Source organism: Chenopodium quinoa, unplaced genomic scaffold (genome assembly GCF_001683475.1).
Source record: "Chenopodium quinoa cultivar QQ74 unplaced genomic scaffold, ASM168347v1, whole genome shotgun sequence".
Taxonomy (NCBI): Eukaryota; Viridiplantae; Streptophyta; class Magnoliopsida; order Caryophyllales; family Amaranthaceae; genus Chenopodium; species Chenopodium quinoa.
This window is the reverse complement of record NW_018742410.1, coordinates 208,078-233,924: the sequence shown is the minus strand read 5'-3', so window position 1 is coordinate 233,924 and position 25,847 is coordinate 208,078. Positions and strand designations below refer to the sequence as shown.

General features: G+C 30.5%; 2 protein-coding genes across 2 annotated transcripts; one reads left to right on the top strand and one right to left on the bottom strand.

Annotated features, from left to right (window-relative positions):
- The first annotated feature begins 10,011 nt into the window (after positions 1-10,011).
- On the top strand, positions 10,012-16,129 carry LOC110705004. Its single transcript, XM_021882821.1, has 4 exons — positions 10,012-11,074; positions 11,637-11,810; positions 13,117-13,533; positions 14,694-16,129. The coding sequence occupies exons 1-4, from the start codon at positions 10,745-10,747 to the stop codon at positions 15,600-15,602; spliced, it is 1,830 nt and encodes a 609-aa protein (XP_021738513.1). The 5' UTR covers positions 10,012-10,744; the 3' UTR covers positions 15,603-16,129.
- Positions 16,130-17,057: 928 nt separating this feature from the next.
- On the bottom strand, positions 17,058-19,458 carry LOC110705012. The gene is given in 4 exon segments (XM_021882833.1): positions 17,058-18,084; positions 18,551-18,668; positions 18,921-19,035; positions 19,166-19,458. Coding segments are annotated over 4 exon segments (888 nt in total). The 5' UTR covers positions 19,267-19,458; the 3' UTR covers positions 17,058-17,530.
- Positions 19,459-25,847: the final 6,389 nt, after the last annotated feature.

The window sequence follows — 25,847 nt, the reverse complement described above, 5'->3', positions numbered from 1 at the left end:
TATTCTGGTTAAAGGCGTGTTTTTTAAAAAATTGGCATTAATTACATCATATATACAAAATAGGTTTCATGTAGCGGCAATGAAAACGACAATGACGATGAAGACGACGATGACGATGAAGACGAATGGTGGATGAAGACAGCAATGGTGGATGACAACGATGATGATAACGATCTGAAAATGGGGGCAACAATGGTGGATTTACAAATGAAACCCTATGTTGACACCCATCTTCTTCGGCATCTTTGAAGGAGTTTGGATTAATTGGTGGTGGTGGTGCGATTATTATCATAACCAATTGGGATTCTGGGTTTTTTTTATATTAATTGATTTGGAGAATTGATGAATAAATTTGCGGTTGAATTTGAAGAGAGGGGAAGCGGTTGAATTTGACAAGTGTGTTGGCGTATGTTGTTGGAGTTTTCATGGTGGCTTCCATCTACTCCCCTAGCTTTTTCTTATTTTTTTTTTTTTATGAGTTAAACTTGAAATGTTTAATTATGTGGATCAACCAACAAAATACATGTTAGATATTTAGAGTGTTGATGGTTGCGCGCTCGTGCACCATAAAGAGCGCCCGCGCAAGTTAAGCGCGGTCGCGCACAGAGCGCGCCTAAACTGAGTACCTCTCTGGAATTTGGCAAAATGGAAGGAAGAGATGGCGCGCCCGCGCGTCCTGAGTGGCACGCCTAAACCGCGCCCCCTTCTGCCTTCCTGTGGAATTCGCATTTCTGATGAGGAGCGCCCGTTCCACATGGTGGCGCGCCCGCGCCTCCCTGTTTTGCGGTTTTTCCTTACGGTTAAGTCTATTATTATTAGACTTGGGTTTGTTCGAACAATAACAGATATAGAACATTATTCTCTGAAATTTCTCCCTAAGAATTCTCCATAATTTCTCTCAATTTTCTTGCAAACTATTGTGAGAAATACTCTTGATTTTTAGCCTTCTTTGTGAATCATTCATCTTTATTTTCGATTCTTTGTGCTAAGAACGAAAGGGCTATCAATTGTATCTCAAAGAGAATTTCCGGAATAACCCAAGCACCGTGTGGGGGAAATTAATCTCTTTAGGAAAGTGTTCACACGCCTTTGACAGTGTATCAAGGTCGTAGTCTCAAGGGACATTGTTATTCTCATGTTCATGTGTGCTTTGATCGGCTTGGAGTTAAGGCAAGTTTGACAATTTTCACATTAGTGTTGTCTTTAGAAATTTCTGTAATTTCTTAGATATATTAATACTTGATTGTAATACTTTTGAAGTATTTGATTAATTACATTACTTTGTAACTGTAATTATATTATTTAGGTTTTGTTCCCACACAATTATTAAGTGTTTTTCTAGTTTGAAATCACTGTAAAACCTAACAATACAAATATCAACCAATAAAAGGAATATATCAGCCAATTGATGTCTGATATCTGTCAACACTAAGAGCATATCAAACATTAATAAAAACGTATCAGCCAACAAATGGAACATATCAGTCAAAATAAAATAAAAAATAAAAAAAAAAACAAAAGGAACATATCAGTCAACAAATAAAACATATCAGCCAACGTTAGGAACATATAGGCCAATAAAATAAACATATCAACCAACAAAATAAAACATATAAGCCAACAAAAATAAAAAATCAACAAACAAAAGCAACATATAAGCTAACAAAATAAACACATCAACCAACACAATGAAACATATAAGCCAACAATGAAAATATACATATCAGCCAACAAAATAAAGATATTAGCCAACCAAAGAAATATATCATCCAACTGATGTCTGATAGCAGCCAACAAACGGAACATATAAAAAAAAATTAAAGAAAACAAAAATATCAGCCAACAAATGAAACATATCAGTCAACACATGAAATATATTAGCCAACAAGTAAAATATATATGGAGAAAGTAATTAATTATTTAAATATTTTTTCACTCAAAAAAAGTATCTATGATTTTTTTTTTTTTCAAAAAGTTATGATGGAGACCCTTCTTAGGCCCCTTTTATTTGGACCGAATTGCGTTGAATTGAACTAAGCTGAATTGAACTGAGTAATAATTACTAGTCAATTTATAGTCTTACTGCTGAACTGAACTTAAAAACCACGAAATAAGTCCAAAGAAACAGGGTCATAGTTCTTACATCCACAGATCTACATATAGCTCCTTTACTTCTTAAGTTCTCCATACCCGCCCTAATTTCCCATTTGAACTGAAGTAACATTGCTTCAACCCCAACTCAATATTTCTCTCCCTTATAAGTAACATCGCTTCAACCCCAACTCAAGATTTCTCTCCCTTATTCAATCAACGAAAAAAAAACCCTCTCCAATTCTCTATAAAAATCAAACAGAGCATCACAACCAAACAAAGCAGAGCATGGATATAGGTTCCTTAATGGAAGAACAACCTATCATGCTTAGAAGAAATATGTTGACTACCACGTTGAACACTTTGAACATCTCTTGGAACACTTGGAGGAACTTGAAAATTTCTTGAAACACTTGGAGGAATTTGAACCTTTCTTGGCACACTTAAAGGAACTTGATTATTTCTTGAATCACTTGAAGGAACTTGGCACAAACATTTCTTGAATCACTTGAAGGAACTTGACTTTTCTTGGAGCAGTTGGAGGATATTGATTAATATAATTCAAAAGATCATTGTACCTTTCATAAGCTTCTTCTTTTTTACCAAGTAACTCAGATTTACTTGCTTCTTCCACAACACTTTCATCCTTTTTTCCCACTGCATAAGTTTTAAAAACAAATGAACACAAACATCGACATACATGTGATCAATAACTAAACATATTTGATAAGTTGATGACTATCACAACCATCAATTAAAGAACACTTTTGAGTAGATAAAGCATTATAGATATCCGGTCCCGTAAATCCTAAATTAGGAGATCCACCAACATCCTTCTCCAATGCTCTCAAAGCTACAGAAACGTTAACTCCAGTACACCTTAATGTAGACATGAATTCCAAATTTTCTTTAGAAACACTCCTTTGATACCTTAACAAATGTCTCTTTTCAAGAGGAATCATATGATGATTATGTTTCATATAATGCTTTGTATACATCCATACACCTAAATGATCAATCTTGAACTGAATAAAAGCCAAACAACCAGTTCTAGTTTCAAGTCTCTCATAAGACCTATTATTCTTAGCCTTATCATCCTTCCTACCTTCATTACAACGAACAAATTTTTTCATCTTCAAAGAGTAATCATTTCGAGTCTTACTCTTACTAATTCTAATACCAAATTTATGCCTAAAAGCATATTCATTATAACTTTCATAAGCTTCTTGTTGAGAATTAAAATCTTTAACAAGTAATAACTCTGATTAAGTTGCTTCAAAAATAATTTCATCACTATTACCCACCGCATAAGTGTTTCAAAAATGAACATAATCAATAACATATATGTACAAATACAAAACAATAAACAATAAAAATCTAAATGATCACTTAACATTATCAAATTGATCAAAATAATAAACAACAAATTATAATAATTACAATAAAATAAATTACTAAATATTAAAAAATATCATGTAAACAATAATACCACAACATTAGTATGAATGAAAATGATCATTTAGCATTATCAAATTAATCAAAATGATAACAACTACTAAAAAAATACAAAAACGTATCTACAAAATTTACTAAACATATTAACAACATAATTGTTGTTCATAGCAATAAAATATAATGAACCACATAAAACACCTACTTAATTACAATTAGGAAATAAAAACTACAAAATAACTATAGATTAGTACAATAACGATCAATATCAAAAATCAAATAAATACAGAAGTTGTAATACAGATTAACGTAAAATAGCAATCAAAATCAGCGATCGATAAACAAAAAATAGCTAACAAACTTGAATTATAACTCAGATTGATCGAAATCAGAGACAAAATTGATCAAAATTGAACTTGAATTATAACAGCAAACACAAATTGAAGTAAAACAGAGACAAAATTGATCAAAACAACTCATATTGATCTACCAATGAATCAAGCAATCGAACAAGAGAAGAAAAAATAACTTCACAATCACGATCAAAATCGGCAATCGAAGAATGCAGAACTTCACAATCACGATCAACAGCTCCAATCAATGATTCATCCATGAATGAGAGAAATAACGTAGAACAAGAGAGAGAAAACGCCAAAAAAAAAAAAAAAAAATTGAACGAAAAAAATAGAAAACTAGGTTATAAACCATATATATACATGGCTTGAAAGGTAAGATAGGAAATTAATAAGAAGGAAAGATAAAAAAAAACATAGAAATAAAGCAAAACGACGAAGTACGGGGGGGAGTAGGGAGCTCCACATAAAGGGGGGAGTAGGTAAAAATTTATAGGATTTGGGCCAAAACACAAACAGACTCGCCTGCGTGGAGTATTATTCTATTGAAAATCTTCTTCCTGCTATTGGGCTAAATTAAAATAGCACCACTTAAATTAAACCGATTTTTTTAACCATCAAAGTAAAATGATTACCTGCTAATTGAATTTGAGGGCTTATTGGGTTTTTTTTTTTCTTTTTTTTTTTGTACTACGTACCTCTGTTTCATATTATGTGTAACAAATGAGCTTATACGGACTCCTAGATAAAATTTGTTTGTGAGTGTTGAATGGAGAGATAAAGATTATGATAGCATGTGATGAGAAGATGACTCAACTTTATAAATTTGTAATTACCCATAAATTACTATTGTAACCTCTATTGAATATAGCGTATCAATTAATTATTCAAATCAGTAATCTAATCTAATATAATATATATAAATAAAGTAGGCATTTTTGGAGAGCATTCGGAGCGCCACGTAACAAATATACTTATTTCGACCAATAAGAAGAAAGATTTGTATTTTATTTTTGAATTAAAAAATTATGTTGCCACCTAGATAAAAGTAACGAATTAGATTTTATATATCTAAAATTTTAATGCCACGTAGATTATAATCCACAAATTAAATTATTTAATAAAAAATAAAGTAAAAATATAGGAAAAGATAAATTTATTAATTCAATACTACGAGTATAAAAAATCCAAAAAAAAAATATACTAAAAAATATTTAAATGATAAACGCTTATAATGAAGTTTGATACCTATCATTATAAGATAAATTTTGATTGTATTTATGATAAGAAATACAAATTGTTCGTTAATTATAATTAAATTAAAATTTGTGATACCTACCATTATAAATTTACACATCATACGACACAAACAAAATTTCGTATCAATAAAAAAACCCCATCAAAGCAAATTTTGTGTTAGTAATTTTGTGTTGATATTTGGTCATCAATGGCCGGGTAATTATAAGCTTAATTTTTAAAATCCTATGTTTAAATTAGTACTTCTAATTATTACTTACATTGTATTTATTCGGGATACTCAATGATTATATGTTTATATTTTATTTACTAAATATTTTTTTACATGCAAATCTAACACATCATATGACACAAATAAAATTTCGTATCAATACAAAACCCCCATCAAGCGAATTTTGTGTTAGTTTTAGATCATCAATGTCTGGGTAATTTTTAAAATCTTATGTTTAAATTTATATTTGTAATTATTAGTTACATTGTATTTATTTAGGATACTTAATGATTATATGTTTATGTAATGACATACGATTAGATGCTATGTACTTAATATATGGATGGCTTTAGTTATTTCTGGAGATGATGAAAAAATTCCAATGCATAGATTTGATTTTATATCGCAACACTGTTCAATTTATCCATTGATGTAATAAGTTGGTTGTGGATGAGGTTGGTGATTCTATCGAAATAAAAGATATGGTAAAACTTGAATAATGATTTAGGATTTAAATTATTAAAAATTTATCATTTCACAATAAAGATTTTATATAACGAAAAAAATATCATATTTACAATTTATTTATATTTAATAAATTCATTATAAAAATACTTTTGTAATTTTGTCTGAAATTATTAAATACAATAAATTAAATAATTAAAAAATCTTAGATGAAAAAACCGTGCATTGCACGGGATTCCATCTAGTATATATATATAAAGTAGGCATTTTTCAAGAGCATTCGGCGCCCCACATAAGCAAAGGTATATTTTCGACAAATTAAAATTTAGACTTCTATTTTATTTTGGAATTAAAAAATTCGTTTGCCACCTAAACAAAAGTGACGAATGAGATTTAAGAATTTTGCCACGTAAGTATAAACAACGAATATTGATTTATTAAGATTTAATTTATTTAAAAAACTAAAATTTATCTTTTAAAATAATCATCTTTAGATATAGGATTTATGTACCTACTATTACAAGATAAATTTTGATAGTGTTTATGATAAGAAATAAAAATTATTCCTTAATTACAATCAAATTAAAATTTGTGACATTTACCATTATAAATTGACCCATCATATGACACCAGAAAATTTCGTATAAATACAAAACCAAACCAAGCAAATTTTGTGTCATTAATTTTGTGTCAATTTTATTAGGTCACCATTGGCTGGGTAATTCTTAGCCTAATTTTTTAAACCCATGTTTAAATGTATATTTGTGATTATTGCTTAAATTGTGTTTATTTGGGATACTTAATGATTTATATGATTATGTTTTGTTTACTGAATTATTTTTTTTACATGCAGAACTAATGTGATCAGAGAATTATATTCGAGCAAAAATCTTTGGAATATCAAAGTACGAGTTTCTCGCTTAATGATCCTATTGGATGAGGAGGTATTATATCTTTATAAATCGTTTACATTTTATTAAATCTTTTAATGAACCTTTTAGTTTTATCAATTAATTTTATGATTAAAACAAATTTTTTGTGATTTAGGTAGCTTAATTAAGTCATAAAATTAACTTAATTTTTTATTTTTAATTATAGGGTGATTACGTTCATGCCTCAATTAAAGTCAACTTTATTCTACAATTTTGTTCAAAATTGATTGAAGGAAAAATTTACTCCATTAGATACTTTTCAATCGTTACAAATAAGAAGCAATATCGCACCCATTGTTAGCGACAACAAAATAATGATACTATTGTTTGGGCGATTGGGGACGCTGAAAAAATTCCAATGCATAGATTTAATTTGTATAATTACAATTTTTAGATTAATTTCACAACAATTTTTCTCTTTTTGGTAAATATTTTAATTTATTTTATAAGACTATAAAGATTAATTTTATATAAATTTTATTTTTGCTAACATGTTCTATTTATCCACTTTTATTAGACGGAAGAAATATGGGTGTGAACAAAGTTGGTGATCCTATCGAAATTTATTTTTAATACAAATTTTTTTACATCGAAATATTACATCTAATAACTATTATTTTTAATGTTCTTATCAAAATATTTATTAAGGGAATAAATTACATAAAATTAATAAAAAATTATCCTTAACAAACAATAGCAAAGTAATAAAAAATATTAGGAGTATGATCTAATTACAAAAATTATTTTTATGAGATTTTATGTATAAAAAATCGTGGGATATTAGGATTTAAATTATTAAAAAAAATAAAAATTATCTTATGAAATTAGTGGTTTTATCTAAATACCCGATTAATGAGATGCTTTTTTCATAAAAAAAAATTAAAACTTATAACGCCATAAAAAACTTTACCTTCTTTAAACATTTTATGTCTAAAAAGTTGAAAAGACAGATAATTTGTTAGAGATCAAGAGATCACAAGAAATATATAAAATGGTAAATAGATTTGAGAGTTTAATTTCAAGTGTAAAAAACAACAAATAATGATTTAGGTTTAAACTATTTTAAAAATAAAAAATTATTATCTTTTCACATTAAAGATTTTATCCTAATATGTAATCAATAAAATATCATATTTACAATTTTTTTTTTTTTTTGAAAGATATCATATTATTGTCATATAACTAACAACAATGAATAAAATACAAAACAACAATAAATTAAGTCGCATTATAAATTACATTAAAAAAATTATACTTTTGTAATTGGCAATATCATTTTAATCATTTTTTTTTCTGAAATTATTAAATTGTTAAATAAAAAAAAAATAAAAAAAATAAAAAAATAAAAAACCTTAGATTATATAGGAAAATATCTTTTCTTGAGATATATGTATGAAAAATCGTGTATCGTACGGGCTTTCATTTAGTTTAGTATATTAGTGTGTGTTTGTTACTTTGGACAATTAAGAGGAAAAAACCTCGTGAAATTGGCTTATTTGAGGATTGTTGCTTCTTTTTTTCATTATTAAACGAAATTGTTCTTGAAAATGTCAAAATACTATGTACAATTCTGTTGGTGAGAAAAGTTATATTCGCCATCACAACTCACAAAAATCATAATACGAATTGCCACATGTTTGGTCATTCCTAAGGAAAGAAATTTTATCTTCATGAAATTCTAACTTAGAAATTGGATACTTGTTTTTAAAAAAAGAAAAGAAAAAAAAAGAAATTTGAGACGTAGACAAAAAAAAAATGATGCAAATAAAATGTGTCGGAAGCAAACATGAAACTATTTGTGGGTAGATTTGGGCGTTGGATGAAGTCTAACTGTGAAATTTGGCCATTTGGGAAAATATGTTAGATATACAATTAATAAAATTCCTAAAATTAGTAAGTAATAAATAAAGAGGGAGTCCGATCTTAAAAAAACACAAATTTTAGAAAAAGGTCGGCTTACACTAACTTAGTGTAAAACCGGCCCACTTCTATCATCTGGACTGGGCTCACACGTGTCAGTCCAACGATTTTTTTTTTTACGTTTTATTTCTTAAAGTTATACTTATATTCCTTAAAGTTACACTTTTATTTCTTAAAGTTACACTTCAATTTCTTAAAGTAATACTTCTATTTAGGTTTTGTTGCAAAAATTCGTCGTTTAAGTCAACATCAATTGCACAATCAACGTTTGAAATTGGAGATTGAATATGTTTTTGAGATTGTAATAATTTGTGAATTAGAGAATTAATGGCTGTTTTGCAGAGAATTGCAGCAAATTAGAGATGTTTTGTTGCGGCTGCGAAATTGTGAAATGAAGGTTGAAGAAGAAGTTTGAAGAAGAAGGTTGAAGAAGAAGAAGAAGAAGGTTGAAAATTACGCTGCTGCTTTGTGAGAATCCGGTTTTACATTAGCGTTAATGTAAGCCGGTTGTACGCAATACTTTCCCTAAAAAAAATAAAGAGGGAGAAGATCAATATAGATCATGCACAAAAAAGGAAATATATGAAAGTAAATTTACGCGTTAGTGATTACGTACCCAATTGTGAGACAACTTTCCGTGAAAGTCACCAATCATCCATTACGTGGCAACGGCATGTTAGATTGTAGATGACATCTGATGTGTCAAAATAAAATGCCCTTTTTCTTTTAAAGAAGAAGATGATTGGTTTGGTGAAGCGAGCTTATCCGACTTGTTCTTTCTCTTTGTTCTTTTTGCCTACGCGTATTCCACGTACTTTTCTTGGTTCCCGCCATCCTACCTGTCATTTTACTTCCCCACGTGCCACATCATTGTATTATTTTTTTATGGAACAATAATAATAAGAAAAATGTTATACATAACCCCTAGAGGTTCATATAAGCATTAAATACATACTAGAAAATCGTATAAATTTTCAAAAGTGTATTTAATGCTTATATATAGGGTTACATATAGCATTACCCTAATAATAATACTTCGTAATACTTGTAATGAAATACGAGTATGATGTACGTAACACTAGCCCCATAGACCTACATATAATAAGCTAAAATAGTGAAGGGAAAAAAAATACATAAATATACTTGCATAAATAGATATATAATACGAGGTGTATGGTTAGGATATTAGGGAAATTATCTTGTATTTGATATATTCTATGTTGATATATAATATATATGGAGTATGTGTACTTTAGTAAACAATATTTTTAGGATACCTAATCATATAATATATCTTTTAATATACTTGAGTATATTAAAGTGTCAATGCTTCGTATATCATTGATCCCCCAACCCTCAACTTGCATAAATGGAGGATCTTCACCGTACAATACTTGTACCTTATTACAAGGTATAAACACATGGGCAAAGCAAATACCACATATTTTTTGTATCATGTACAAGATACAATCGTATGTACATAGAGTATTGTTGACAAAAAGTTCTCCTATACGCTATAAATTTTATTATATAATTGGAAGTTATTTTATACGGCAATTGCTAAACCCAACTCTTATCCTAAGGGGAAAAAAAAGCCAAAAAATAGAACAAAAAGAAAAGAAAATGATGGTTGAGAAGACCCAAATAAAAAAAACCTTTGGTCTCACGAGTTGTTTTCCTTAGGCCCGTTACCAAATGAACAAGTCCCTTTTCCCTCTAAAACTATTCAACCTAATGACATGAGAGTGTAATAAATATAAATAGCTTTACACTAAATCCCACCCCCGAATTCATAATCTTTTTTCTTCATTCATCTTTTTTAATTCTCCACAAACTTCTTCACTAATCCACCATTTTCATCATCATTTCCCAATTTTCTTCATTAAATTTTTCCAATTCCAATATCCCCCCCCCCCTTTCCCCCCAAAAAAAAAAAAAATACATAAAGACTCAATCTTTCTTTGCATAGATTGATAGATTACACCAATTTCTAGCAAAAAAAAAAAAAAAACAAAAAAAAACAGAGCATTTTCCTCTATTTTTGTACAATTTGGATTGAAAAGATGGCAATTTGGTCAGGAAAAGGTTCAACAACAAAGAAATTCCAAGTAAAATTGAAGGGGTTTAAGCTTGAAAGATTACCAATTTTAGAAAAAGAACGAGTGAAAATGGCAATTGAAGTGATTTGGGAAGGAGCTCAAAAGTCTGGATTTTCTTCATTATACAAGAAATCTCATCAAAATCGAAGTGTATTTTCCAATGAAATTGAGCTTCTGAAATTAGGTGAACCCATTGAATGGAGCAATGAATTTGATCATATTTGCAGTTTTTCAATCAATTCCAAGGACCCCACTTCATTTGCTCCTTGGATTGTTTCATTCCACATACTTTCGGTAAGTTTTTGAGTTACTCTGTTTTTTTTAATGAGCATACTTAATTATCTGACAGTTTCATGTGTTATGATCATTTTATTTGATTAATTTGGTGAGTTTAGATGTTTACATTTTCTATTTTTAGTGAGTTTAGATGTTTACATTTTCGGTGTTAAATTACTTATACAATACACTCGTTGTATACTAGTTTTGTTTCGATATATTTACGAATAATTTGCACCAAAAAATATATTTACGAATAATTTTACTCTTTCTCTCAACTGCTTTAGTTAAACATGTTTATATGTATGCAAATATAGAATTGGATTCTTCTTGATTTGAGAAAAACGGGTGGGATCATTTTTGTGGATTTTTTGTTTGTTTTTATCCCCCAATTTAGTTGGAAAAATTTTCTAAGATTTTATTTTTATATTAAAATACCTACCCGTGTTTAAAAAGCATCATGGTATATACTCCGTACTTCGTATTTTGATTAAATTAATTGCAATTTTATCGTTGTGTTAATTTGGCATAATTATGAATGTTGAATGATATAATTATATTACCTTGGCTAATTTTACAGGGGAAGAGTGAAGAAACGTCATCATCATTAACATCATCAAGCGGTAAAATGCAAGTAATAGGGAAGACAAAATTAAATTTAGGAGAATTAGCTTCAAATAAGGAGGCGCAATTTCGGCAAAATTTACCCATTTCTTTAGAATTGGATGGAGTTTCCATGGAACCTTCTCTTCAAGTAAGCAACATTATTATCATTTTTCTTAGTTTGCCTTTTATCATACAAAGTATTAATGATGACTAATTATATGCTTTATCATGCTAGAATTGGCTAAGACATGTAAAAGTTGGAGAATCGAATGCTCATATGCTCGTTTTGTCTAAAATTAGTAATGTGACAACTGAATACATATAAAGTGAACGTTAACTTAAAGTGGAATCAGAATCTTATGAGTATTTCGTTAAGATTATTGTTGCGAACTTTTCATTTTCTTGTAACTATAGAAAAGACTTGATGAAAAAGGAATTCAACCCAAAAATAACTTAAGAAAGACAAGAATGAAGGAAAGGTTAGCATAGATTCTGTATAGAGACCAATATTTTAGATTTAGTATAATTTCATGTGATCGTAGTTGTCTGGTCAATGATTTCCATTGCAATAAGCCAACCTCAATTGACGAATTCTTTGTACTCAATCAACATCTTCTCCATTAAGTTATTATATAACTTTCTTGCAAACTTTGTTATAAACTTATAAAAATAAATTGATACCTATGTGCTTGTTTTGTTCATATGAATATAATTCGGAGTATATCCTTGTGCTATTAATAATCGAATAAAAATATATACTTTAATAAGCCAATTTGATTGAGTAATCATCATTTTGTTAGTGAGTCAAATACAAAATTAACACTATAGTTTTATAATCCGTGTCTAGAAACCAAGATGATTAACCGACCAAAAAATAAACCAAAAAGTCACACGTCTCTTGAGGAAGAGAAAAAGGCAGAACATAATTAAAATTATTATTGTTCTACCTCAATTTATTTAATTATTTTTAAAGGTTGACTTTACTCATCAAAGTACATTGAAATCTGTCATATACAAGTATTTGTCAAATTATGTACGTTCTTTGTAACTATAATGTGAAAATGTCATACATAACCTTATTTTGATTGGCAAGGTCGTCTTTGTCTAGAAATTTTTTTTTTATTATTGTTCTCGGTTGTTACACTGTCTCAACTAAAAAACAATATGTTAAGTACGAGTACAGACTACTAGATCTGATAATTATGACTAGTTGGCATAATTGCTTATAAATACGAATTTATTTTTTTTAAAAAAAAATGACAACTTTTGATTTAAGGTAATATCATTGAATGTGTTATGAGTAGATATAAAAAAATAAAAATATTAATAATTGAAATCATGCATTCATGAACATGAAAATATTGCTACGGGATATTAAGAAAACAAGCGAGGATAGATGGTGAGTTCTCCTCAGCCAAAACTAACCTGATATATGCAATATTGCTGTAATGCAGGTAGTTGTGAGCTTCATAGAGATGAAAAATACCTCCCACTCGCGTACATTATCTCACGACTCGTTCGGAATCGTACAAAACTTGAGTGACACAGCAAGTTTGTTAAGGAGAGTTAATAGTCAAGGAGCTTCATTAACACAAGAGAAGGCTAAGAAAAACAAGCCTAGGCTATTTGGGAAACAGTTCAGTTTGAAGAACTCAGGAGAGTCTTCAGCTGCTACATACAACTCCGAGAGTGAGTACGTGGTTGTAGCATCCAGCAGCAAAAGCGGTGATGAGTCAAATAACTCGATGACTGAGTCGAAGAGCTCGCTGAGCTCGGAGACTCAGTTGGACTTGGTGAAGAAAGGAGGGTTTTGGAAATGGAAGAGAAGAAAATCCATGAAGAAAGTTGATCCGAAGGCTGAATCTAGTGTGGTATGTATACCTTTGCTTAAACTATGTTTCGTGTAATATAACAAACCTTGATTAATATGCATTTTGATCTTATGTTCCTACACACGGGTAAAAAGTATAGAGATACAACAGGATATAGAATTAGTTGGCATAGTTTAATTCAGAGTTTTGCATATGATGAGAATTTTTTTTGAGTGGAGGGTTACATCATTGAGTTTAATTCATCCCATGAACAAAATTTGAAAAATAATGTTTGATAGCAACAATTTTGTCAATATATAGCTACATGTCATTAATCATTATATCAACAAGAAAAACTAATCTGCCTTTTAATAATTATTATTACTCCATTTTTAGGAAAATTTCTTCCTCCTAAAATAAACCTAATGAGGACTCAATGAGTCAATATTCAGACTTTCAAAGACATTAAGTAGGGTCCTCAAAATCAAAGTGCACACAACAAGGGTGATAATGCTAATGGAAAGGGCCCCATTTATGCTTAAAAACACACAAACATCAATGTAGATTGGTCCCACAAATTTTGTTTTGTAAATGGGCATAGCATAAAATGTCAAAGAACACAAAGGTTGGCAAACAATCCAGTTTTTAGGGAGATTCATGCTTCCTCTTTTTTAAGGTTATGGGGTCATTTATGGATCCCACATTTCCTTTTTTCCTTTATTAAATTTTTTGATGTTTATCTTCCTTTGGGTGGAGGGTAGGGTTCATAATTCCATGGATATGCAATAATTTATACAACATCATGTTTTTGAACATTTGGAATCATAGTCTTTATATAGACTTCCTTACATATTAGTGTATGTTATACCACTAGCACCATCTTTGATGTGAGACCATGGAACTCCATTAGCCTTAGCGAATGGTCGATATAAAAAGACTTAGATTTCCCCCCCCCCCCTTTTTATCTCAAAATTCTTTACCAGAACATATTAGTCCTTTATGTATACATTATTAAAATTTATTTGGCGGTTTATTTTAACTTATTGATTCCTAAGTGAACTTTTTTAAAAGTTCATACATTTAAAAAAAAAACCTTGCCATTACGAGACATGTTGATGTAGATTCTTTGATGCAATAACATTTTACTGACTTTTTGAGTCAATAATGCTACACTGAAATTATTTTCTCTATAAAATTATCTATGCACAATCATTTTACAGGATGTTGATGCTGAGAAGTCTTGTAATCCTAGCAGTTGGGAGGAAAGGAAATTGGTGAGCAGAGATGGGAAAACAAAGCTCAAAGCCAGTGTGTTTTTCGCCTCATTTGACCAACGTAGTGAGAAGGCAGCAGGGGAGAGTGCATGCGCCGCAATTGTGGCAATCATCGCTCACTGGCTCCAACTCAATAGAGTCATGTCGTTGACAGGACCAGTGTTTGATCGCCTCATCACTGAGGGCTCCTCAGAGTGGAGAAAGCTTTGCAATGATGAGTCAAACAACCCTGACCGCCATTTTGATCTTGAAACCATCATAAGTGCTGAACTTCGACCCCTTGCTGTCCTTTGGAACAATTCTCGATTTGGGTTCTTCCATCCTGAGGAATTTGACCACCTAAAAGATGCTGCTTCCTTCGATGAAATTTGGAAAGAAATCAATACAGATGTACATGAGTTAGAGCCAAGAGTCTATATTGTGAGGTGGAACGAGCATTTCTTTATACTAAAGGTTGAGGCTAACGCGAACTACATCATTGACTCCCTAGGAGAGCGGCTTTATGAAGGGTGCAACCAAGCATATGTCCTAAAATTTGATGATTCAACATTGATGCTTGAGAAGAACGAGGAGGAAAATGAGGAGAAAGGCGAAGATAAGGTGATTTGTAGAGGAAAGGAGTGTTGTAGGGAGCACATGAAGAGGTTTTTAGCCGCTATTCCGCTGAGAGAGCTGAAAGAAGAAGAGGCTAAGGGTAAAACAGTTGATGTGTTTGCATTGTATAAGAGGCTGCAGATTGATTTTCATTTGAGTTCTAACAATTCTTCTATCGCTTCTACAACTAATACCTCTATTACAGCCTCTCCTGATACTGAGCCTCACTTACTTGGTGATACCGAATATGTACAGATTTAGACTATGTTTTAATTGTGTATAGTTATTATTAATCTGTTTTGGTTAGAAACTTAGTTTAGGACAAGAAAACCTCTTGGGTGGGTTGGTGAGAAGTTCAATTGATTGAAAAGTTTTGTCCATACAATTGAGAATAAAAAATAAATAAAACTACTCCCTTCATCCCTAAACATCTTCAGAAATTGTCTAGCAAACATGCCGTGCTTTCAAATTAAAGTTCTTTTGACCTAATTTTCTACATTTTACTTCATGAATTTTTGTCGCCGCTTAACCACAAACTATAGATTTCTCTTACGAAAATATATAGTCCAAGATAAAAACTCAGCTTAAAAAAAATTTTAAACAGCTAACATGTTAGATACCTAACACACTCGTCATAGATCCTCACTCTTCAACGGCCGCCGAATAGGAAAAAGGTAGGGAGCAAAAGTCTATTGATTAAGCTAATGAAACTTTTACCGATGTTGTTTCACTTTATAATAGCAGATTAACCTTCAGCCCACATAATTCCCTGCCTTGCCTCAAGTTAATGAATTCTTCCTCAACAAAATGAAATGTGACTGATCAAAGGCACTTTGAGGGACCAATAATGTTATGTTTATGACTTTATGTTATGTTGGTGGTGGTGGTGGGTCCTTATATTGTCCACTTTTGAGATGTTATCCACCATTATAACTTGTTAACTAGACAAATTTCCCTGACCATATATTTGCTTCATTTTTATTTTATTTTTAACATATACTTTAGATTTTTATAAGATTTTAAACCCTTTTAATAACATTGGCTAGTCTATTCCAAACATCAAAAGTTGAACTTTGGGCCACCCTCAAATTTACCTTGGAAAAATTAATCAATTTTTATTTTATTTATTTAAAGAGACTAGAAAAAGACATCTCTTTGCACCCCAAGCACACAAGCCAAACCACCCCATTCTTCCCCACAACAAAAAAAAAAAGTCAATTAAACTCTCACAAATCGTTCTAAAAACCCCTTTTTTAAAATCCATCAATTTCTTATGTTACACAAAAGTTCAGCTTATTATTTGTCTTTGCTTAATCTGTGCAACAAAAAGAAAAAATCCACCACCTGGCACTCTTATTCATCACACGTCTTTAAAAATCAGAAATGAATTATATGGTCTAATGTTCACCAAGTGAAAAATCGACTCCTACGAGATTTTCGATTTTTCCAATTTAGCCAGAGGCCTCTTCGATTTTTCCAATTTAGCCAGAGGCCTCGGTTTCAAACCATGGAGCGTCTTCTAGTTCAAATCTAGATTAGTCGGAATCTAATGGGTTGTGATCACATTTGTATGGCTATACCAGTAGTACAAAATTTTCAACTTTCAACTGAGTTTTTGGATACAAATTATGAAAATGTATAGTCTTCCTCAAATTGCAGAATAACATTATGGCCCAAAAAAATAGACAGCAGTTAAGTTCGAGGTAATACTGAATGTTTGAGAATTGAAAGTCGATTAAATCAAATGATACAAACTCATCAAAAGAGTGATGCAGCTAAATCAACACATCTGTTACAACAGTTATGTACAAAATTCATGGTTTTTCAGAAGCGACTCATCCTAGCAAATGACACAGCTGAAACAACCCAAATGGGAAAGCATTCCGCAATATGAAACTACTACATTTTTACATATACAACAATGAAAATTTCTGCCGACTAAACTGAAGTTCTCTACGCATCTACTAAAGGCAGGATAGCTACTAACTAACCTGTAGTACTTGTTCCTTCATTAGAGTAAGTTGGCAAGAACTTTGGCTCCCATGGATACCGCGGATCCTTCATTTGATCAACTGCCTTACGCTTCCTTACCATCAAATTTACATCCAAACTCTCATCTCTAGAACCAGCATTGTTCTTATGATACAAGGAAAATCTCTCTACAGACTCATGCTTAGAACCCACAACAGTTACTTTCTCTTGAAAACCATTAATTTGAGCATCTTCTCCTCTTGCATGGAAGGAAATCCCAAGCGAAGAGATAAATCACACTCATTAGTAGGTGGGTTGATAGGTATATTTGGTTGGCGTCCCCTATTCATTGTACTATCCTCAATACACAAGGAAAAGTTTCGAGACATGTCAATTTCAGGGCGGTCATTGCTAACAGATCGTAAAGTAGAATGATCACCAAGCTTTAGTTGTGGCTCTATAGGTCGAGAGCAGGAACCATAATACAATGGATAAACAGCATATGATTGTGATGAAAATGAACCTTGACCTGGCAAGCAGTTTTGGCTAGAAAGGAAGGGTTCATTGCTTAAGCAACTTTTAACAGGAAGGACTAGAGTTTGTGGCTCTTTTCCTCGAAAATTCGAGTAGTGAGGCACAAAGGATGAACTCGGCTTAGGATTTCCTTCGATTACATTGGCTAAATCTGGATTTCCGGTTAAGTAACCTCTGGGGTGATTGTTTCTTTGGCTCCTTGAAGCCCTTCTAGGAAAACAACCTAAATGAAGAGCAGCTGCAGAAAGATGAATCATATACTTAATTGCATAATTGGAGCAAAAATGCACATACACCTCTCTGCCTTATAATCATCAAGCCAAGAAAACAAGCAGAATTGCTAAAATTTCACAGATAAAAAAAAAAAAAAAAAAAAAAGGGGGAAAATTCAAGTAGTCAACAATAAACACTTTCATAAAATGATGAACCCTAATCATCCCAATAACACTAATGCGAACTAGCTTAGTTGGTAAAGTCTGGTACCAAGACCTAGAATCGAATCCCGTCTGTATCACTACTCAGTGTTTCGCAAGAAATAGGTAGTAAATTATAAACTTCGAACTAAATACAAAATAATCAACACCCAGTTGGTAAATTATGCAATTTTGCTCAAAGAACTCAACTTTCTGTTGTTCAAATTCACCAAATTTAAAAAAAAAAAAAAAAAAAAAAAAAAGAGAGAGAGAGAGAGAGAGAGAAAATACCTTCAATACAAGGTTGCAAAAACTCTCCAGTATCTTCAGAGCACTCTTCACGGCGGATTATAGTGTTAATTGCATCATTTGCTCGATCCCACAGTGTATTTGGATCCATATACTCAGCCTTAAAATAACCCACATTGTAATTTTTAACCAATAATTGATGTTTGAATTCAACAAGAAAAAACAATTAAATAACCCTAATTGGGTGAAACATATAACAAGCTAAAAGTAGTTACATTAATAACACCAATGACTCGTAATTTTGTCATAAATTTTAACGTCATAACTATAGTTTGCCCTAAAGAATACATACATCAAACCTATAAAAATTTACTAATTTTAATAATTAAAGAAAGGTTAAGGAAATGCGAACCTCAGAATTAGCTTTAGAGTAGATAATTTCCTCAGCTTTAAGAACAACAATGGGGAGTTTCTCTTGCCATTCTTTCTTCTTCTTTGTTGATGGACTATGAATCTAATTTGCAATCCTGAAAACCCCAAAAATTTAAAAACAGGTGAATATCAGAAACAGAGGAATTAAAAACAGAGGATTTAAAAACAGGGGATTTTGTAAGTTTTTAGAGGGAGAAAGTGAGGGTTAGAGAGAGAAAAACAGACCTAAAAATCTCTTGAATAAGGGAGCCTCTAATGGGTTGGTGTCTTTCACTATGCCAAACTCTTCTAACACACTCATAAGGCCTTGGACCTGGCCTTGGCATTTTTGAAACAGGGGAGGAGAGAGAAAGTAGAGAGAGAAAGAGAAGATGATGAAGTTAGGAAAGGAGGAGAGTGAGTTGAGTACTCTTATTTTTTCAGTGAATGTTTTTGTGGGCTGAAATTTCTACTCTATGTTGTTGCTATAATGCTAGTTGCTAGTTGTTACTTTGCTAATGTGGGGGCAGTTTGCAGGTTTCACAATACTCACAATTAACAATGCTCCCCAAATAACAATGCCTTTGAGTTATTAAAAATGTGTGAGAATTGAATTGAATTCATATTCCAACTTTTTTAGGATTTTATCATCATGCCTTACCCTCACTATGTAATTATGTATGTTACTCGAATACGGGTACTGAGTGTCGATTACACATCTAAGTGTTTGACATGTTAAGGCTAATTATTTTAAAAACATAGGGATATCGACTGGAGTAGAGTTAATGTATAATGGTTTTTATTGTGTTTTAAGAATTGAATTTTTAAATGATAAGTTTAAGAGTAATTTTTGCGGTGCAAATCTGTTGTAAATGAGGCTACTTTATCAAGGAGTTACAATTACTTTACCATTTTCGAATGGCTTTACATCCTTATACAATAATTATTACACATCCATCTTTTTCCAAAGTTCAACATAATCGTCTTAAACTTAACTTGAACTTGTGAGTTGTGATCATGTCTGTACTCATGATATTCCTTCCAGACAATACCTCACAAGGTCTCCTTTTTACATGGTTTGCTTTAATTTAGCAAAAGTAAAAAAGATTTAAACCCTATATTATTGCAAAGGTATGAATGTATGATACGAGGAATAAGGAAACCTAATATGTCATGGAGTTAGTAATTTAACATGATGAAAAAAGTAAAACTTAAAGACAATCACCATTTTAAAGTAAATCTTATGAAGTCGTCATTATTCTCGAGCTCATCAAGCCTGTTTAAGCTCAAGCTAAACTCGAGCTCTCATCATTATTATTCTCATTAAGCTAACCATTATAAGCTTAGGCGTTATTTTTTTAGTTCGAGACGAGCTCAAGTTTGATCTCGATATAATTCAGTTAAATTAAACCAAGACAGGAAACATTATAGAATTTAGGGCCGTTTTGTTTGATGTAATATGTTTTCATATGAAATGATTTTCCCATTTTCCTTTAATTGGTTTGTGAATGGATGGAAAACAATTTTCCCAATGGTGGAAAATTATATCCTTAATAGTGGAAAACATTTTCCCTTACAAAACAAGGGAAGCCATATTTTCCTCCCTTCTCCTTACCTCCTTTTTACTTTCCTCTCATTAATCCTCACATTTCCACTCCTAATATAAATTTCTCTCTAACTTTTTTCTTAAGGAACCATACAACATAAAACTAATTTGCAATTTTGATTTTCCTTAAACTTATATTTATCATAAAAACTAATTTTTGATTGAAATTTTTTTACATCAAATTAAACCGATTGGGGCCTAAGCCTCGGCTCTTCACCAACTCTACAAAAATTTAGAGGAAAGGAAAAGTGGAAAACACAACTTTTTTCCTTTGGCTTCCTCCTTACTTTCTCCCTTTAACTAATTAATAAGTAGATATAATTCGCATTCGTGTGGCCAAGAGAAATTTAAGTCCTTTGATCACCAATAAACATTGACTCAAATATCATGATTCCTAAGTTACAAATGTTTACAGTTTTGGTACATCTTCTGTCATCTACCCCAACTACGATTTACTTGGTCATTCTAGGATAATAAATGATTTCTTATCTTCATGTTTACAAATCTACAATGCATCAATTAATTGTACGCCTCCACAAACAAGTACTCCAAATTGTGTACTAAATAATTAATTTAAGCATTGAAAAATCAAAATGAAGTTAGTAAAAACACATTAGACAAACTTGAAATTATCTAAAATCTCACGACACCAAAGTGAAAGATCTAAGAATAAAAATAATTATGAGAAATAGAGAAAAAATTGCTACGAATGGGTTTAGAAACAGAGAAATCATGAGCGTTGTCATTCCAACTAAATACACTTGTAGCAAGGAATTGTTTTCTACCACATGCGTGAAAGATATTACAACTTAAGACAGACTACTATTCTAAGAGTGGTTAGCCCGATTCAGACCCATGTGTACCAAATCAATATATGCTCACTCCATATCTTTTATTAAGTGCGTCACTCTTCTAAATCAACCGTTTTTTAAGTGAATCACTTCTTTTTGAAACGAAGTTAGTCAAGTTAAAAACACATAAAAAAATGTGAGGTTATGTCAAATCTCGTGAAACCTAAGATAAATATGTCTCTCAAAATAACACATGCTATGAAAGAGATTAAAATCGAAAAAAAATTAAGATTATATCAATCTAAACTACATACGCTTGTATCAAACTAAGGAATCATTTTCTACCGCATGTGTGTAAGATATTACAACTTACAAAGGACTGTAATTATGAGAGAGGTCAAACCGATTCAGACTGATTTGTATAGTACCAATCCAAACATTGAAATTTATATTGTACACCAGGGTGTACCATGCCCATGGTACACTTGAATGAAAATTATCATTCAAAAAAATAAAAGTCAGCTTCCTAAATTTATGCTCCTTAATTGAAGGATTTTTGTTATTTTCTTTCCATAATTATAGCTTTCATATCCATAATTGTTCATAATCAGCTTTTGAAAAAATAGAGAATTTTTTATAGAGAAAATAAAATTTCAAGAGAAAGAAATATATTTTTTAGAGAGAAAATAATGGCTCATGGTCAATTTCGTCACGATCTATGATTGTCGATTTGCACTTGATGATCAACAGATTAATATTTTTGACAATTGATATTTAATTTTAGATTTTGTCACCAAATGAGAAGGTAGTTTTTAATTATTTTTTTCAATTTATATTTCATTTTGTTGTTGATGATGATGTTTTTAGATTATTATATTTGTTCATGGATCATTGTTAATGAATTCATCACTGAAAGAAAATGTAATTTTTTTTTGATTATTTTAGTTTTTTTTTTAATTTTTTAATTTTTAATTTGTGTTATTTTCGGAGGTTGAAGATGAAGTTCATTTGGATTAGGATAAATGTTCTTTTATCAATTTTTTTAATCCATATTCATTGGAATGAATATGTTCATTGAGTTTAATTTATATGCTCTTTGGGTCTAAACTATATGTTCATTATAGTCACAAAATATGTTCTTTGGATTTAAACTATGTGTTCTTTACGTTACAAACTATGTTCATCTAATTGCGTATTTTTTTTAAAAAAAAAATCATCTAATTGTGATATGTATATTTTTTGAAATCAGGATCATAAAGGTTGATGAAAACGACATACTTTTGGGACCTCTTCTATTGATGATTGATTTTCCGACAGATCTAAAGAACATTCGCTATATTAATAAAGAACATGATAATATTATTTAAAGAACATTATTTATATTATTTACCCAACATGTTAAAACATAATTCAGAAAACATTTCACAATAAGTAATGAACATTATGTGACAATAAAGGTACATTAAAATTATAATAAAAGAATATGGACATTTATAAATCATATAATGAACATCATAATAGATACACATGAACAAGATGAATTTTATAACAAAATATAAAAATATAAAATTGATTATTTAGAGAATTTTTTTTAAAAAGAAAGAGAACAGAATAAAAAATATTGGAATTGAAATTTTGAAAATGAAATCTTGATAAAAATAATTTCAGAGAGAGAAATTATAGAAAACTGAATATTTTGAAATAATTTGACATTAAATACGTGGTAAAAATCAATTGGTAATTATCTTTTACTTTTTTTAAAACCTGTTTCACCAAAATTATCACGTTCTTTATATTTCAATGGTGTTTTATTTTATAAAGTCGTGATATTCATTACAAATATATGTTATATTCTTTCCGCTTTTTTTTAAAACTAGTTTTAATTCGGATGTACCATGCACATGATACGCCTAGGTGTACCAACCAACGATTATCCAAATATATATAGAGAAAGAGAAAAAGTAATAGTGACATGATAAAAAAGAAAAGGAGAGGGATGTATCAAGCCAAGGATTATTATACTGAGAGGTCCAAAAATTTTCAAACTTTAATTTTATGTGCATTCACTTTGTCAATAATTCAAAGTAAGAAGAAGAATAAGGAGTAATTTGATTGGGAGAGTTGGGTGTGTCCCCCACAAAGCCACATGCCTGCTTCCCCCAAACCCAAAGGCAGTTTAGACCCACCCGACTTTCTCAAATGAAACCCATATTTTGGAATGGTGGGCCGCCCATTTTCCCATCAACTTTGCTCTTGTCATTGTCGGTTTTCCGGCACTTGGGCCTTCTTTGTAGGAGCTAACCCCAGCCTAAGGTTATTATCATTTACTCCCTCCGTACGTTTATTACTACTCCATTGTTATTTTTTTTTTGTCTAACTTTGACCAATAATTACCGTTAAGTTCTAATATATTTATGCGAGATTTTGATAAATTCGTCTTCATTATATATTTTATTGATATCATGTTTTTATTATTTTTACGTGTATGGAAATGAAGATATATAAGTACATTTTAACACGTGTCTTAGAGAACGTAAAAAGTCAAATGGAGCAAAAAATAGAAACAGAGGAAGTACTACAAATAACCCTTCATTTTTATTAAGTGTCTCATGTTGACCTTTTGTACTTCTCCGCATTACATAATCAACTTTAACTAATATTAGTGATTTAAATTTATTTAAAAAAAAAAGTCATGTGATTACTTATTGAAATCGTTTTAATATATAGTTTTATAATATTGTAACTTTTTATAATTTATGCTAATGGATGATTAAAGATATAATTAGTCAAAAGTTATATACATGCATCATACCGAGTCAAACTAAGACACTTGAATAAAAATAAAGGGAATACTAAAGTCTATCTCTTCAATAATTATTTTTCTATAGTTTTGAATTATCACTTTGTCAAATTATTAGTCAACTAGCTCACTACTTCTAGAGTCCTAGGTCCAATTTAATGATTTTTAGAAGAATTTTTTTAGTACGAAAGCCTAAATTTAAAAAGAAAGGACATTATTTAATAAGGGAACTGATTTATAATCTGAACCAATTCGGTCAAACTCTTTAAGATACGGAGTATTTATTTTCTGAATACTTAGTAGTAGCATGTGTATGTTTTTAACCTTCAATTCAAGTCCTCATGGGAGATAAGAAGTTGAGTGAAAGTGGACTTATTTGATATGTTTTGAATTGCATCTTTCAATCTTTTTTGTTCTTTTTTTTATTTGAATATACTTTATGAGGTAAAATTAGTCAAAATAGGAAGAACAAAAATAATCAAATGGAGTAATATAAAGTTTTTGTCATCCTTAATGTACTCTTTGTAGTTAATTTCATGGGGGTTCAAATGATTGTGTTAAAATTGATCTGTTGATTTCTACCACTAATGACGAAAATGAAAATTAATACCTAATAATTATATATTTGGTGTGACTTCAATGACACCAAGTTAGTACTTTGATAAAAACGACCCCACAAAAAAAGGATGATTTTAGGTAAGCGAGGAAAAGTGATCTTATTAAACTAGCATCCTTTGCAATCAGCAAGAATGATTAGATAATTCCCACCTCATAAAGCCGATAATGAAAATGAAACTTATTAGATTCCAATACTTGTCAAGAAGTAACTTTTTGGTGCACAGTATATGTTTGATTGGATTGCAATGGAAAATTTGGGTTAGAAATTTATTGCCACGTATAGTATTAATTCTGAACTTACCCGGCCCATTTTACATAACTCAAAGAATAGCATGTGATAAGTGCACAATACTTGAGTGGGCTAGCCCAAATCTCTCAACTGGGGTTTGCAAGAGAACGATTAAAAGTTTAAAACTTCAAATTTTTATGTTAATTTTTTTACACCTTAAATGTAATCAATGTAAAATGTCAACCCATAAATTTCTAGTGGAATGGGAACCTTGAAGAGTACTCCATACCTCCGAAAATTTCAAATTCTTCATTCCAATTTCCTAGACTTACCAAACAAGGCCATCCTGATATTTTTTATTTGTATTGTTTTAACTTTAACATTTTATTAGTCTACTCCGTATTAGATTATGAGTCATATAAATCTAACTAAGCGTCCTTGTTTTTCTCTATATTAAGTCATACTAAATGTAAAATTTAACATGCATGATAAAATTTATGCCAAAAAAAAGTTACGAGTACTTGGGTAATCCACTAATTCCTATAATTTCGAGTTCATGGACTGTTATCTACATAATATATACTATACACGCTTTTAGCTTCATGTGAAGTATAATTATTCATATTTACTCTGTTCTTTTTTAGTAGGCCCCCTTTTTTTTTATTACATTTGTCAACGCACAAGTTCAACGACTAATATTTGTTCTTTGATTATCAATAAATTAAAATTACAGAAAGTTAATTTAATTTATTATTAAAATATACATCGAGATGAATCAAACAAGATCCCACGTAATTTTATATTATCATAAATATAAATCACATATTTGATTTTGATAACTAGGATTCTTAAGTTCAAAATTCTCTAACGCATAAAAAAAATAT

Bases quoted from the DNA above. Each gene is read 5' to 3' on its own strand.
- LOC110705004 (XM_021882821.1), top strand. From the start codon at position 10,745: ATGGCAATTTGGTCAGGAAAAGGTTCAACAACAAAGAAATTCCAAGTA. The intron at 11,811-13,116 runs GTAAGCAACATT...GCTGTAATGCAG, and splicing joins CCATGGAACCTTCTCTTCAA to GTAGTTGTGAGCTTCATAGA. The intron at 13,534-14,693 runs GTATGTATACCT...ATCATTTTACAG, and splicing joins CGAAGGCTGAATCTAGTGTG to GATGTTGATGCTGAGAAGTC.